The following is a 13,644-nucleotide window of genomic DNA, read 5'->3' as shown; positions in this document are numbered from 1 at the left end:
GAAATTATTATGGATTTGTGTTTAAGCCTGAATATACATTTCCTAACTCAGTGTATTGTGTTATGTCAAGGTGTTTTTTTTTCCCCCATCAAAGGAGTTGCTTTTCATTTTAATCCATAATACAAAATACACAAGTCAAAGTTCAGCCCAACCTACTATGAACTGATTGCAAAAGTTAAGGAGAGATCTTTGGATTGTGAGTTTCATGCATTCGGTTTAAGATTTAATTCAAGCAGGAACTAACCATGAAGACCGTGAAAGACTTCTGCATGCTTTTCATGCTGCATCTATGTCTCCTTGACTCTGGAAGGACGGGCAAAGTTCTTGTATGGCCTGCGGATTTTAGTCACTGGATTAATTTAAAAGTGATTCTAGAAGAACTTCACCTTCGTGGGCATGAGATAACTGTCCTGGTACCTTCACAAAATCTTCTGATTGATCATACCAAAATTCCCTACCATGTGGAGATCCTCCAGCTTTCAATAACTGAAGAAACTTTCATGGAAGAGCTCAATACCGTGCTCTATGAAGAAATTTTTGAAGTGTCAAAACTCTCATGGTGGGAAAGGCAAATAAAGCTGGCAAACTTAGTCAGACAATTTTTATTAATAAACAAAAGAGCGTGTGAAAGTGCTGTCACTAACAAGGAGTTACTCAGCAGGCTACAGGCAGCCAAGTTCGATGTCTGTATTGCCGATCCTTTAAGTTTTTGTGGGGAACTGGTCGCTGAACTCCTGAATATTCCATTTATATACACTTTTCGATTTTTCTATGGGAATGTCATTGAAAGACTGTGTGCTGGGCTTCCTATGCCTTCTTCATACGTTCCTGGTGTCACATCAAGACTGACAGACAACATGACTTTTGTACAGAGGCTGGAGAACTGGTTACTATATACAGTGAATGACATGATATATACATATTATGTATTTCCAGAATGGGATGAATACTACAGCAAGGTTTTAGGTAAGAATAACATGTATATAATAACTACTCTTATATTCTATAAATAATGTAAACATTTGTCTGACTTATGAAAACTTACCAATGGTATTTTAGGGTGACCACATTGTTTTGAATATAAAAATTAATAACACTCTTTTTTTTTTTTTTGGTTTTGTGTTATATGATTGAATCATAACATTCCCTCTTCTAATTGATCTTCCCAACCCAGAGATCAAACCCGGGTCTCCTCCATTGCAGGGTGATTCTTTACCATCTGAGCCACCAGGGGAACCCTGGTATATGTCCAAGAAGGAATATTCTCTATATTTAAGCTTAAGGTTTTGGAGTGTCTGGAAAACCCAAATCTGACAGTGTGCTTAAATTCCGTAACCTTGGACTACTTCTCTGTGCTCTTGCTTCTCCTTTTTCACAGCCTGATTTCTTTCTGATTAACCTGCTCTTCCAAAGGCTTTATATCTGTGTTCTATGAAGGAATGGTTAATAGATGACCAGGTTTGCAATGTGATGAGCACGAAACTAGAACAAATAAGTAATGTAGCTTGGTTTCATTTGGTCTTGTCTTCAAAAGTGTAAAAACAAAAGAATACTTTTTTCCTATAGGACCATGTTTCTAGATTTTTAACTCACTTCAGTGTTTTGTTCTTGTTGTTTTATTTAAGATTAGAGGTCATTAGAAGTCAACTAGTGACTTTTGATCCTGAGCACAAATTTTTTCTCTGTTTTAGCAAGCTCATTTACCCTTCTATTTTGCTTTTGAATAATTTATTTTTATTATGTTTATGTGATTATGGTAAGGAAATTTTGCTTAAAAGGCAAATTACCTTTGAGAAAGCAGTACCTTTCATGTATTATTTAATTAGATTTTTTATGATATTACCAATATGCAGCATTATATTAGTTTCAGATGGTGACAAAAAATTAGTCAATAGTCAACCCAGAAAAGTATGGAGGATTTCATTTGAGCCAATCTGAGGATTATAACCCTGTAGAAAATCTGTCAGGAAGCTCTGAGGGATTCACTCCCCATTAAAAATTAAAGAAGTGTCATATAGGTTTTTGAGGGAACAGGTTATACATGAAAGAGTAATGCATCAGAACATTATATTGCCAGTTTATGTAGTCATAAACAGTGAGTAGTGGGTCATTGTGACCCCTTAAAAGATTAAGGAAAGAATGTTAGCTTATAATGGGTTACCTTGCTGGTGTCAGGAGGAAATTACTTTTTTGTAGAGTAAAGGTCCCTGTGTCTTCTGAGGGGATCTAGTTAATGTATAATGCAGAAACACATTGCACACCGAAACAGGGAGTGCCGGGCAGTGGCTCAACTGGTAGAGAAATTTTTATGCAATATTTTGCTTGCCCAGACTTGAAATAATTTCGTTTCAACACAGGTATACAACAAAATGATTAGATATTTGCACCCATTGTGAAATAATCACCAAATAACTCTAGATAATATCCATTGCTACACATAAACACACATGGTATTTATTTGAAAACTCTTAATTTCTACTTCTGTTATTTCTGAAATTGGACCCAAGTACTGCATTTCAGACTCTTTTCTTGACTATGAGGGACACTCCCATTTCTTCTAAGTGATTCTTGCCCATGGTAGTAGATACAACGGTCATCTGAATTAAATTCACCCATTCCAGTTCATTTTAGTTCACTGTTTCCTAAAATGTCTATGTTCACTCTTGCTATCTCCTTTTTGATCACTTTCAATTGATGTTGATTTGTGGGCCAAACATTCCAGGTTCCTATGCAATATTCCTCGTACAGCATCGGCCTTTACTTCCGTCACCAGCTACATCTAAACCTGGACATTATTTTTGCTTTTGCTCTATCTCTTCATTGTGTCTGGAGTTATTTCTCCACTCTTCTCCAGTAGCATATTGGGCATTTGCTGACCTAGGGAGTTCGTCTTTCAGTGTCATATCTTTTCACCTTTTTTTACTGTTTGTGGGGTTCTCAAGGCAAGAATACTGAAGTGATTTTCCATTCTCTTCTCCAGTGTACCAGGTTTTGTCAGAACTTTCTGCTGTGACCCATTCATCCTGGGCAGCTCTACATGGCATGGTTCACAGTTTCATTGAGTTAGACAAGGCTGTGGTCCATGTGATCAGTTCGGTTAGTCTTCTGTGTTTTTCATTGTGGTTTTCATTCTGTCTGCCCTCTGATGAAAAGGATAAGGGGCTTATGGAAGTTTCTTGATGGGAGAGACTGTCTGTGGGGGAAACTGGGTTTTGTTCTAATGGGCAGGGCCAAGCTCCATGAATCTTTAATCCAACTTTCTGCTGATGGGAGGGGCTGGATTCCTTCTCTGTTGTTTGGCCTGAGGCCAAACTTTCAACCCATACCTCCACCAGAAACTCCTAGACACTCAAAGGCAAGTCTGGCTGGGTCTCCCACTGGCCTCCAAAGTTACCATCTTATTGGGACTTCTCCTTTGCCCTTGAAATTGGGATATCTTTTTTTTTTTTTTTCTTTTGGTGGGATCCAACATTCTGTCCATGGTTGTACAGCAGCTAGTTGCAACTTTGGAGTTCACACAGGAGAAGATGAGCATATGAATTTTATTTGCCATCTTGTTTGTTGACGTCCTTTTCATCATAGGGGACTGGAAGGCAAAAGCGGGAAGTCAAGAGACAGCTGGAGTCACAGGCAAATTGGCCGTGGAGTACACAACGAAGTGGGGCAAAGGCTAACAGAACTTTGTCACAAGAAGGCAATGGTCATTAACAAACACCCTCTTCAGCAGCACAAGAGAAGACTCTAGACATGGACATCACCAGATGCTCAACACCAAAATCAGATTGATTATATTCCTTGGAGTCAAAGATGGAGAAGAACTATACAGTCAGCAAAAACAAGACTGTCAGCTGATTCTGGCTCAGATCATGAACTCCTTAATACCCACTTCAGACTTTAGCTGAAGAAAGTAGGGAAAAACCACTGGACCATTCAGGTATGACCTAAATTAAATCCAGTGTGATTATACAGTAGAAATGACAAATAGATTTAAGGAATGAGATTTGATAGACAGAGTGCCTGAAACTAAGGATGGAGGTTCATGACATTGTACAGGAGGCAGTGATCAAGACTACCTCCAAGAAAAAGAAATGCAAAGACAAAATGTCTGAGGAGTCGTGACAATTAGCTGATAAAAGACGAGAAGCTAAAGGGAAAGGAGTAAGGAAAGACATATCCATCTGGATGCAGAGTTCCAAAGAATAGCAAGGAGAGATAAGAAAACCTTCCTAAGTGATCAGTGCAAAGAAACAGAGAAAGACAATACAATGGGAAACACTAGAGATCTCTTCAAGAAAATTAGAGATACCAAGGGAATATTTCATGCAAAGATGGGCACAATAAAGGACAGAAACGGTATGGACCTAACAGAAGCAGGAGATATTAAGAAGTGGTGGCAAGAATACACAGAAGAACTGTATAAAAAAGATCCTCACGACCCAGATAACCACGATGGTGTGATCACTCACATAGAGCCAGACATCCTGGAGTCTGAAGTTAAGCGGGCCTTAGGAAGCATCACTGTGAACAAAGCTAGTGGGGTTGAGGACATTCCAGCTGAGCTATTTCAAGTCCTAAAAGATGATGCTGTGAAAGTGCTGCACTCAATATGCCAGCAAATTTGGAAAAATCAGCATTGGCAACAGGACTCAAAAAGATCTGTTTTCATTCCTTTCCAAAGAAAGGCAATGCCAAAGAATGCTCAAACTAAGGAAAATTGTACTTATCTCACATGCTAGCAAAGTAATGCTGAATATTCTCAAAGCCAGGCTGCAACACTGTGGATATTCAAGCTGGATTTAGAAAAGGCCAAGGAACCAGAGATCAAATTGCCAACATCTGCTGGATCATAGAAAAATTGAGAGCTCCAGAAAAACTTCAAGTACTGCTTTATTGAAATGTCAAAAACTTGACTGTGTGTATTACAAAATAATGGAAAAATTCTTCAAGAGATGGGAATACCGGATCACCTTACCTGACTCCTGCAAAGCTTGTATGGAGGTCAGAAGAAACAATAAGAACTGGAAATGGAACAACAGGCTGGTTCCAAATAGGGAAAGGAGTTCATCAAGGCTGTATATCCTCTCCCTGCTTATTTAAATTATATGCAGAGTACATCATGAAAAATGCCAGGATGGATGAAGCACAAGCTGGAATCTAGATTGCCAAGAGAACTACCAATAACCTCAGATATGCAAATGACACCACCCTTATGGCAGAAAGTGAAGAAGAACACCAGAGCGACTTGATGAAGGTGAAAAAGGAGAGTGAAAAATTGGTTTAACACAACATTCAAAAAGTGAAAATCATGGCATCCAGTCCCATCACTTCATGGGAAAAAATGGGAAACAGTGGAGACAGTGAGAGACTTTATTTTCTTCGGCTCCAAAATCACTGCAGATAATGACTGCAGCCATGAAATTAAAAGACCCTTACACTTTGGAAGAAAAGCCTAGACAGCATATTAAAAAGCAGAGACATTACTTAGGCAACAAAGGTCCATATAGTCAAAGCTGTGGTTTGACCAGTAGTTTTATAGTGATGCAACAGTTGGACCATAAAGAAGGCTGGTCATGGAAGAATTGATGCTTTTGAACTGTGGTGTTGGAGAAACATCTTGAGAGTCCCTTAGACTGCAAGGAGATCAAATCAGTCAATCCTAAAGGAAATCAACCCTGAGTATTCATTGGAATGATTAATGCTGAAGCTGCAACTCCAATACTTTGGCCACTTGATGTAAAGAGTTTACTCTTTGGAAAAGATTGAGGTCAGGAGAAGTAGGAGGTGACAGAGCATGAGATGGCTGATTGGAATTAGTGACCCAGTGGACATGTGTTTTAGCAAAGTCTAGGACATAGGGAAGGACATGAGACCTGGTATGCTGCAGTTCATGGGGTTGCAAGGAGTCAGACTTGACAGCTCAAATGAAAAACAGCATCACCTCACACCATTCAGAATGGCTATCATCAAAAAATCTACAAGAAATAAATGCTAGAGAGAGAATAAAGAAAAGGGAGCCCACTTGCCCTGTTGATTGGAATGTAAATTGATACGGAGACTATGGAGAGCAATATACATGTTCCTTAAAATACTAAAAATAGAACTACTATAAGATCAGGATATACTCTAAGAAAACCATATGTGAAAAAGATATATGCACCTCAAATGTCATTGCAGCACTATTTATTAATACAATAGCCAGAGCATAGAAGCAACTTAAATGCCCATCAACAGATGAATGGATAAAGAAGGTATGGTACATATATACAATGGAATATTACTCAACCACAAAAAGAAGTGTAACTGGATAATTTGTAGAAAGGTGAATTGACCTGGAGTATGTCTCAGAGTGAAGTAATACAGAGAAAAAATAAATATCATATATTAATACATACATGTGGAATTTAAAAAAAAAAAGGTACAGATTAATCTATTTGCAGGCCAGGGGTGGAGATGCAGACATAGAGAATAGACATGTGAACTTGGGAGGGGGGATGAATTGGGAGATTAGGTTTGACTTATATACCCTAGCATGTGTAAAACAGATAAATAGTGGGAACCTGTTGTATAGTGTAGGGAGGTCAGTTTGGTGGTCTGCAGTGACTTAGATGGTAGGATGGGAGTTCACAAAGATGTCCAAGAAGGAGAGTAATATATATGCATATAGCTGATTCATTTTACTGTACAACAGAAACTAACACAATAATATAAAACAACTATACACCAATAAAAATTTTGGAAAAGAAATAAAACTATCACTGTTTATGGAAAATATGATACTATATATAGAAAATCTTAAAGATGTTATGCAAAGCTACTAGATCTTAGGAATGAATTTGTTAAATTAACAAGATACAGAATTAACTCATAGAAATTTGCTGCATTTCTATACACCAGCAATGAATGATCAGAAAGAAATCAAAGAAAAAAATCCCATTACCATTTCATCAAAAAGAATAAAATATCTAGGAATAATCCTACCAAGGAAGCAAAAGACTTGTGCTCTGAACAGGATAAGACACTGATGAAATAAATCAAAGATGACACAATCAGATGGAAAGAATTGGAAGAATCAATATTATCAAAATTACTATAGTACTCAAGGCAGTCTACGGAGTCAATGCAATCCCTTCCAACCTAGCAAGCATATTTTTCATAAGCTAGAACAATTTAAAAAAAAAATTGTGCATACAGAAAAGTCCCTGAATGGTCAAAGCAATTTTGAAAAAGAAAAACAGAGGTGGAGGAATAAGATGACTCCCTGACTTCAGGCTTTACTACAAAGCTACAGAATCAAGACATTATGGTACTGAGACATAGATCAATGAAACAGGATAGAAAGTCCAGAAATAAACTAACAGACCTATTGCTAATTAATCTATGACAAAGGAACAAAACTACAATGGAGAACAGACTGGCTATTCAATAAGTGGCACTGGGAAAACAGGATAAATACATGTAAAGGAATGAAAGAAGAACATTATTTGACATCATACAAAAAAATTAACTTAACATGGATTGAAGACCAATGTAAGATGGAACACCAAAACATTCTCTGAATAAATTGCAATGATACCTTTTTCTGATCTATTTCTTAGAGTAATGGAAATGAAAACAAATCTAACAAATGGGATCAAATTAAACTCAAAAGCTGTTGCACAGCAAAGCAGAACATAAGCAAAATGGGAAGGCAACCCTCAGAGTGGGAGGAAATATTTGCAAATGAAGAAACTGATGAAGGATTAATCTCCAAAATATTGCAGCAGCACAGATAAACCTGGAGATTATCATATTAAGTGAATAAGGAATACAGAGAAAGACAACTATCACTTTGCTTACATATGCAATCTAAAAAAAATGATACAAATGAACTTATTTACAAAACAAAAACAGACTAACACAGCATAAAACAAACTTATGGTTAGAAAAGAGGCCAGGTAGGGTGAGCAATAAATTGGGAGTTGGGATTAGCAGATATAGGCCATTATATTTAAAATAGATGAACTAACAAGAACTTACTATATGGCACAGGAAATTCTGCTCAATATTCTGTAGCAATGTAAATGTGAAAAGAAGTTTAAGAAGAATAAAACATATATATATATATATATATATATATATATATATATATACATGTGTGTATATGTGTGACACTAACACATTACTAATCAAATATAACCCAATATAAAATTAAAAATAAAAATAAATCTCTCTGCCTTAACATCTCTTAAAGTATGCATATTTCTGGCATTAAGTATTGATCTCTTCCAAACCTACAATATCTAGAAGAGTTATCAGTTAAAGAAACACTACAGAGATCTTCCTGTTCAAATGAGCATTCAAATAAAACAAACAAACAAAAAATTCAAAAACTTTAGCATTAACAGAATATGCAATCACATAATGCTGGATTTTCTAGCTTTACTTAGAAATCATTATGGATTTCTGTTTAAACCTGAGCATATATCTCTTAACTCAGTGTATTGAGTTTTTTTTTTTTTTCCATCAAAGCAGTTGCTTTTCATTTTAACCCATAATACAAAGTACACACTTCAAAGTTCAGCCCAACCTACTATAAATTGATTGGGATTGTTAAAGAGAGATCTTCGGATTGTGTTTCATGCATTCGGTTTAAGCCCAGATTTAATTCAAGCAGGAGTTAACCATGAAGACTATAAAAGGCTTCTGCATGCTTTTCATGCTGTATCTATGTCTCCTTGACTCTGGAAGGACGGGCAAAGTTCTTGTATGGCCTGTGGATTTTAGTCACTGGATTAATTTAAAAGTGATTCTAGAAGAACTTCACCTTCGTGGGCATGAGATAACTGTCCTGGTACCTTCACAAAATCTTCTGATTGATCATACTAAGTTTCCCTATAATGTGGAGATCCTCCAGCTTTCAATAACTAAAGAAACATTCATGGAAGAGCTCAATACCCTTCTCTATGAAGCTACGTTTGAACTGTCAAAACTCTCATGGTGGGAAATGCAAATAAAACTGGCAAACATTAGCAGAAAATTTTTATTAACTATCAAAAGAGTGTGTGACAGTGCTGTCACTAACAAGGAATTACTCAGCAGGCTACAGGCAGCCAAGTTCGATGTCTGTATTGCCGATCCTTTAAGTTTTTGTGGGGAACTGGTCGCTGAACTTCTGAATATTCCATTTATATACACTTTTCGATTTTTCTATGGGAATGTCATTGAAAGACTGTGTGCTGGGCTTCCTATGCCTTCTTCATACGTTCCTGGTGTCACATCAAGACTGACAGACAACATGACTTTTATACAGAGGCTGGAGAACTGGTTACTGTATACAGTGAGTGACATGATATATACATATTATGTATTTCCAGAATGGGATGAATATTACAGCAAAATTTTAGGTAAGAGAAATGTGTATATAATAAGTATTCTTATAGCCTATAAAAATGTAAGTATTTATCTGACTGTATGAAAACTTACAAAACGTATTTTAGGTGAAGAAGATCCAAGCACCTGTGGTTACACTGTTTTGAATTTAAGAAATAAAAGCACTCTTTTTTTGGTTTTGTGTTATATGATTGAATACTGATAACATTCCCACCTCCAGGGGATCTTCCCAGCCCAGAGATTGAACCTGGGTTTCCCCAAATCTGACAGTGTGCTTAATTTCCATAAACCTGGACTACTTCTCTGAGTTTTGCTTCTGTCTTTTCGCAGTCTGTTTTCTTTCTGATTAACTTGCTTTTCCTAAGGTTTTATATTTATATCCTGTGAAGGAATGGTTAATTGGTGGCCAGGTTTGTAATGCATTGAGCATGAAACTAGAAAATAAATAATGTGGTTTGGTTCCATCTGCTCTTGTCTTCTAAAGTGTAAATATATATATATATATATATATATATATATATATATATATATATATATATATATATATTTTTTTTTTTTTTTTTCCCTAAAGGACCATGTTTCCAGGTTTTGTAAATCACCTCAGTGTTTTGCTTCTGTTGTTCTATTTGAAATTGCATTAGAGGTGAACTAGTGACTTTTAACCCTGAGCTCAAAGTTTTTCTCTACTCTGATTTGATCATACCAATGTTCCCAATAACGTGGAGATTCTCCAGCTTTCAGTAACTGAAGAAACTTTCATGGAAGAACTCATGAAAGTCCATTCACCCCTTCTTTCATTCCTTTTGAATAATTTATTTTTTATTATTTTTATGTGATTATATGATTATGTTAAATAAATTTTGCATAAGATGTAAATTACCTTTGAGGAAGCAGTATCATTTTTACATTATTTAGTTAGATTTTTTTAAGGTATTACTAACATGTAACATTCAGAAAACTAAGATCATGGCATCCAGTCCCATCACTTCACGGCAAATAGATGGGGAAACAGTGGAAACAGTGGCTGACTTTATTTTGGGGGGCTCCAAGATCACTGCAGATGGTGATTGCAGCCATGAAATTAAAAGATGCTTACTCCTTGGAAGGAAAGTTATGACCAACTTAGACAGCATATTAGAAAGCAGAGACATTATTTTGCCAACAAAGGTCCATCTAGTCGAGGCTATGGTTTTTCCAGTAGTCATGTATGGATGTGAGAGTTGGACTATAGAGAAAGCTGAGTGCAGAAGAATTGATGCTTTTGAACTGTGGTATTGTAGAAGACTCTTGAGAGTCCCTTGGCCTGCAAGGAGGTCCAACCAGTCCATCCTACAGGAAATCAGTCCTGGGTGTTCATTGGAAGGACTGATATTGAAGCTGAAACTCCAATATTTTGGCCACCTGATGGGAAGAGCTGACTCATTTGAAAAGACCCTGGTGTTGGGAAAGATTGAGGGCAGGAGGAGAAGGGACGACAAAGGGTGAGATGGTTAGATGGCATCACCGACTCAATGGACATGAGTTTGGGTAAACTCCGGGAGTTGGTGATGGACAGGGAGGCCTGGCATGCTGCAGTTCATGGGATCGCAAAGAGTCAGACACGACTGAGTGAATGAACTTAACTGAATTGAACACTGTATTAGTTTCAGTTGGTACAAAAAATTAATCAAGAATCAACTTAAGAAAGAAATGGAAAATTTTACTTGAGCCAGTCTGAAAGTTGTAACCCTGGAGAAAGTGTCAGGAAGACCTGAGGAATGTTCTGCACATTAGAAGTCAAAGCAGTGTTATATAAGTTTTTGAGGAAAAGAAAAAATACATGAAAGAGTCATCCATTCAAGCAATATATTGCCAGTTTATGTTGGCCTAAAAAGTGAGTAGTGGGTCATTGTGACCCCTTAAGGGATTAACAAAGGAATGTCACCTCCTAAGTCATTACCTTGCTGGGGCCTGGAGGAAATTGCTTTTTTGTAGAGTAAACTTTCCTGTGTCTTCTATGGGGATCTATTAATACAAATGCAGAAGCACATTGCATGCTAAAACGAGGGGTGTTGGACACTGACTCAAGTGGCAGAGAAATTTTTATACAAAATTTTTCTTGCTCTGCCTTAAAATAATTTTGTTTCATCACATATAGACAACATAATGATAAGATATTTCTATGTATTATGAAATAATTACAATAACTCTAGATAATATCCATCAGTACACATAGTTACAAATGGGTTTTTATCTGAGAACTCATAAGATCTACTTTCTTAGCACAATACAGTATTAGTAACTATAGTCTCCATGCTGTAAATTACACCTCTAGATTACTTACTTTAGAACTGGAACTTTGTACCATTTGACCACTACCTGTTGTGACCATGCTACAACCCTAGTATCTGGCAACCACCAATTTTCTCAATGTCTATAGTTTGTTTTAGTTTTAGTTTTGTTTTCTTTTAGATTCCACATATAAGTGATATATTTCCCTGTCTTACTTCACTTAACATGATATCCTCAAGGTCCATCCATGTTGAGGCAAGTGGCAAGTTTTCCTTGTTTCTCGTGATTTAATAATATTCCACTCTATCTGTAACAATATTTTCTTTATCCATTCATGTATTTATAAACACTTAGATTGTTTCCATAATTTTAGCTATTGTAAATAGTGCAGCAATGAGCTTAAGAGTGCAATGATCTGTTTTGGTTTTTTTTTTTCTATTTTCCTACCTGTAAGTGGAATTTCTGGATCATATGGTAAAATCAAATAAAATCAATTTGTTTTTAAATTTTAAGGAACCTCCATAACATTTTCCTTATTGGCTATACCAATTTACATTTGCACTAATAGTGTAAATTCGTCTCTCTTCACTACCTCCTCACCAGCATTGTCTCTTATCATTTTGATGATAGCCATCATAAAGGTATGAGATGTTAATTCCTTGTAGTTTTGCTTTGAATTTTCTTGGTCACTAGTAATGTTGAGCACCATTTCAGATTCTTGTTGACTATCTGAATATTTTCTTCCAATAAATGTTTATCCAGTTCCTCAGCTAACTTTTAAAAATTTAATTATTTGATTTTGTGCTATTAAATTGTGTGAGTTCCTTCTATATTTTAGGTGGTAACACCTACACAGGCATATGGTTTGCAAATATTTTCTCTATTTTCATTGGCTGCCTTCTTATTTTGTTGATCATTTCTTTTTCTGTGCAGTGTGCAGAACTTTCTAATTGGAAGCAGTTCCACTTTTCATCTTTAATTTTTCATTTAATTTTGTTACTTATAGTTTAGGTGTTACATTTTAAATTCACTGCCATGATGAGTGTCAAGAACTATTTCCCATTTATTTTCCTTGAGGAATTTTATGGTTTTAGGTCTTATATTTAAGTCTTTAATCCATTTTAATATAATTTTGTAGTGGAGTAAGATCAGGGTCTAGCTTTTCTCCTTTGTATGTGAATATCCATTTTTTCAGCAAGAATTATTTAAAAGACTATCTTCTTTCATCGAATATTTTTGGCTCCCTTGTGAAATATTAGTTGAATATGTATGCATGAACTTATTTTGGGACTTTTACTTCTGCTCCAGTGGACTAAGTGACTCCTTTTAGCTGTATCATTTTGATTACTATAGCTTTATAATATTCTTTAAAATCAGATTATGTGATGCCTCCAGCTTTGTTTTTCTTTCTCAGGATTGATTTGTCTATTTGGAACTTTTTCATTTTCATATGAATTTTTTTTTTATTATTTTCCTTGTTACTAATTTTAACAGATGTATCTCTAATATCCTATCATTACTAAAAGTTGTGTTTATTCCCCACAACTTAAAAAAAATTGTAGTTGTGATCTCTTATTTTATATAGCCACTTCCTTTTTCCTTTTTTGGGTATCTATTCAATATTTCTTCTGGGAAATTATTCAACAACTCTGAAGCAACATGACTGCTTCCAGTGAACTATGCCACTTGGCAATATGTAATATGTTCAAAAAAGCATATGACCTAATCAGTGTTGACATGTTATACTGAAACCTCTGGGCATTTTGTGACAGAAACAGGTGCTTATATCTGTAGACTTGGCCCTATAAAATATGGGCAGAAACCATCACACATTCATGTTCAGAGTTCAAGCTACAAGAGGCAATACTGAGAAGGATAATTTAAAATCTCATCAAGGTGACATTTTCTGAGTCATGGTTTAATCCTTGATTGATCTACAACTGGATTGAGCTGGTTTACTTCTGGTCCCAGCAGACTGACACTCAGTTTAGGAAAATCTTTTCT

At 36.0% G+C, this 13,644-nt stretch overlaps 1 protein-coding gene across 3 annotated transcripts in view; it reads left to right on the top strand.

Moving 5' to 3' along the window:
- Positions 1–200: 200 nt before the first annotated feature.
- LOC122428427 (UDP-glucuronosyltransferase 2C1-like) overlaps positions 201–13,644 on the top strand; it is a 45,078-nt gene continuing 31,634 nt past the window's right edge. The window contains exons 1-3 of one of the 3 annotated variants that reach the window (XM_043448449.1): positions 201–886; positions 8,458–8,510; positions 9,354–9,383. In XM_043448449.1, the coding sequence (XP_043304384.1) occupies positions 246–886; positions 8,458–8,510; positions 9,354–9,383 (724 nt within the window). In that variant the 5' untranslated portion in view covers positions 201–245. Of the gene's footprint in view, positions 967–8,457; positions 8,511–8,598; positions 9,384–13,644 lie in introns of those variants that run through there. The other 2 variants (XM_043448447.1, XM_043448448.1) reach the window with 2 other exon arrangements.

The sequence above is a fragment of the Cervus canadensis genome, chromosome 26 (genome assembly GCF_019320065.1).
Source record: "Cervus canadensis isolate Bull #8, Minnesota chromosome 26, ASM1932006v1, whole genome shotgun sequence".
NCBI classification, from domain to species: Eukaryota; Metazoa; Chordata; class Mammalia; order Artiodactyla; family Cervidae; genus Cervus; species Cervus canadensis.
Note: the sequence above shows the minus strand (reverse complement) of the source record. Positions and strands in the feature narration are given on the sequence as shown.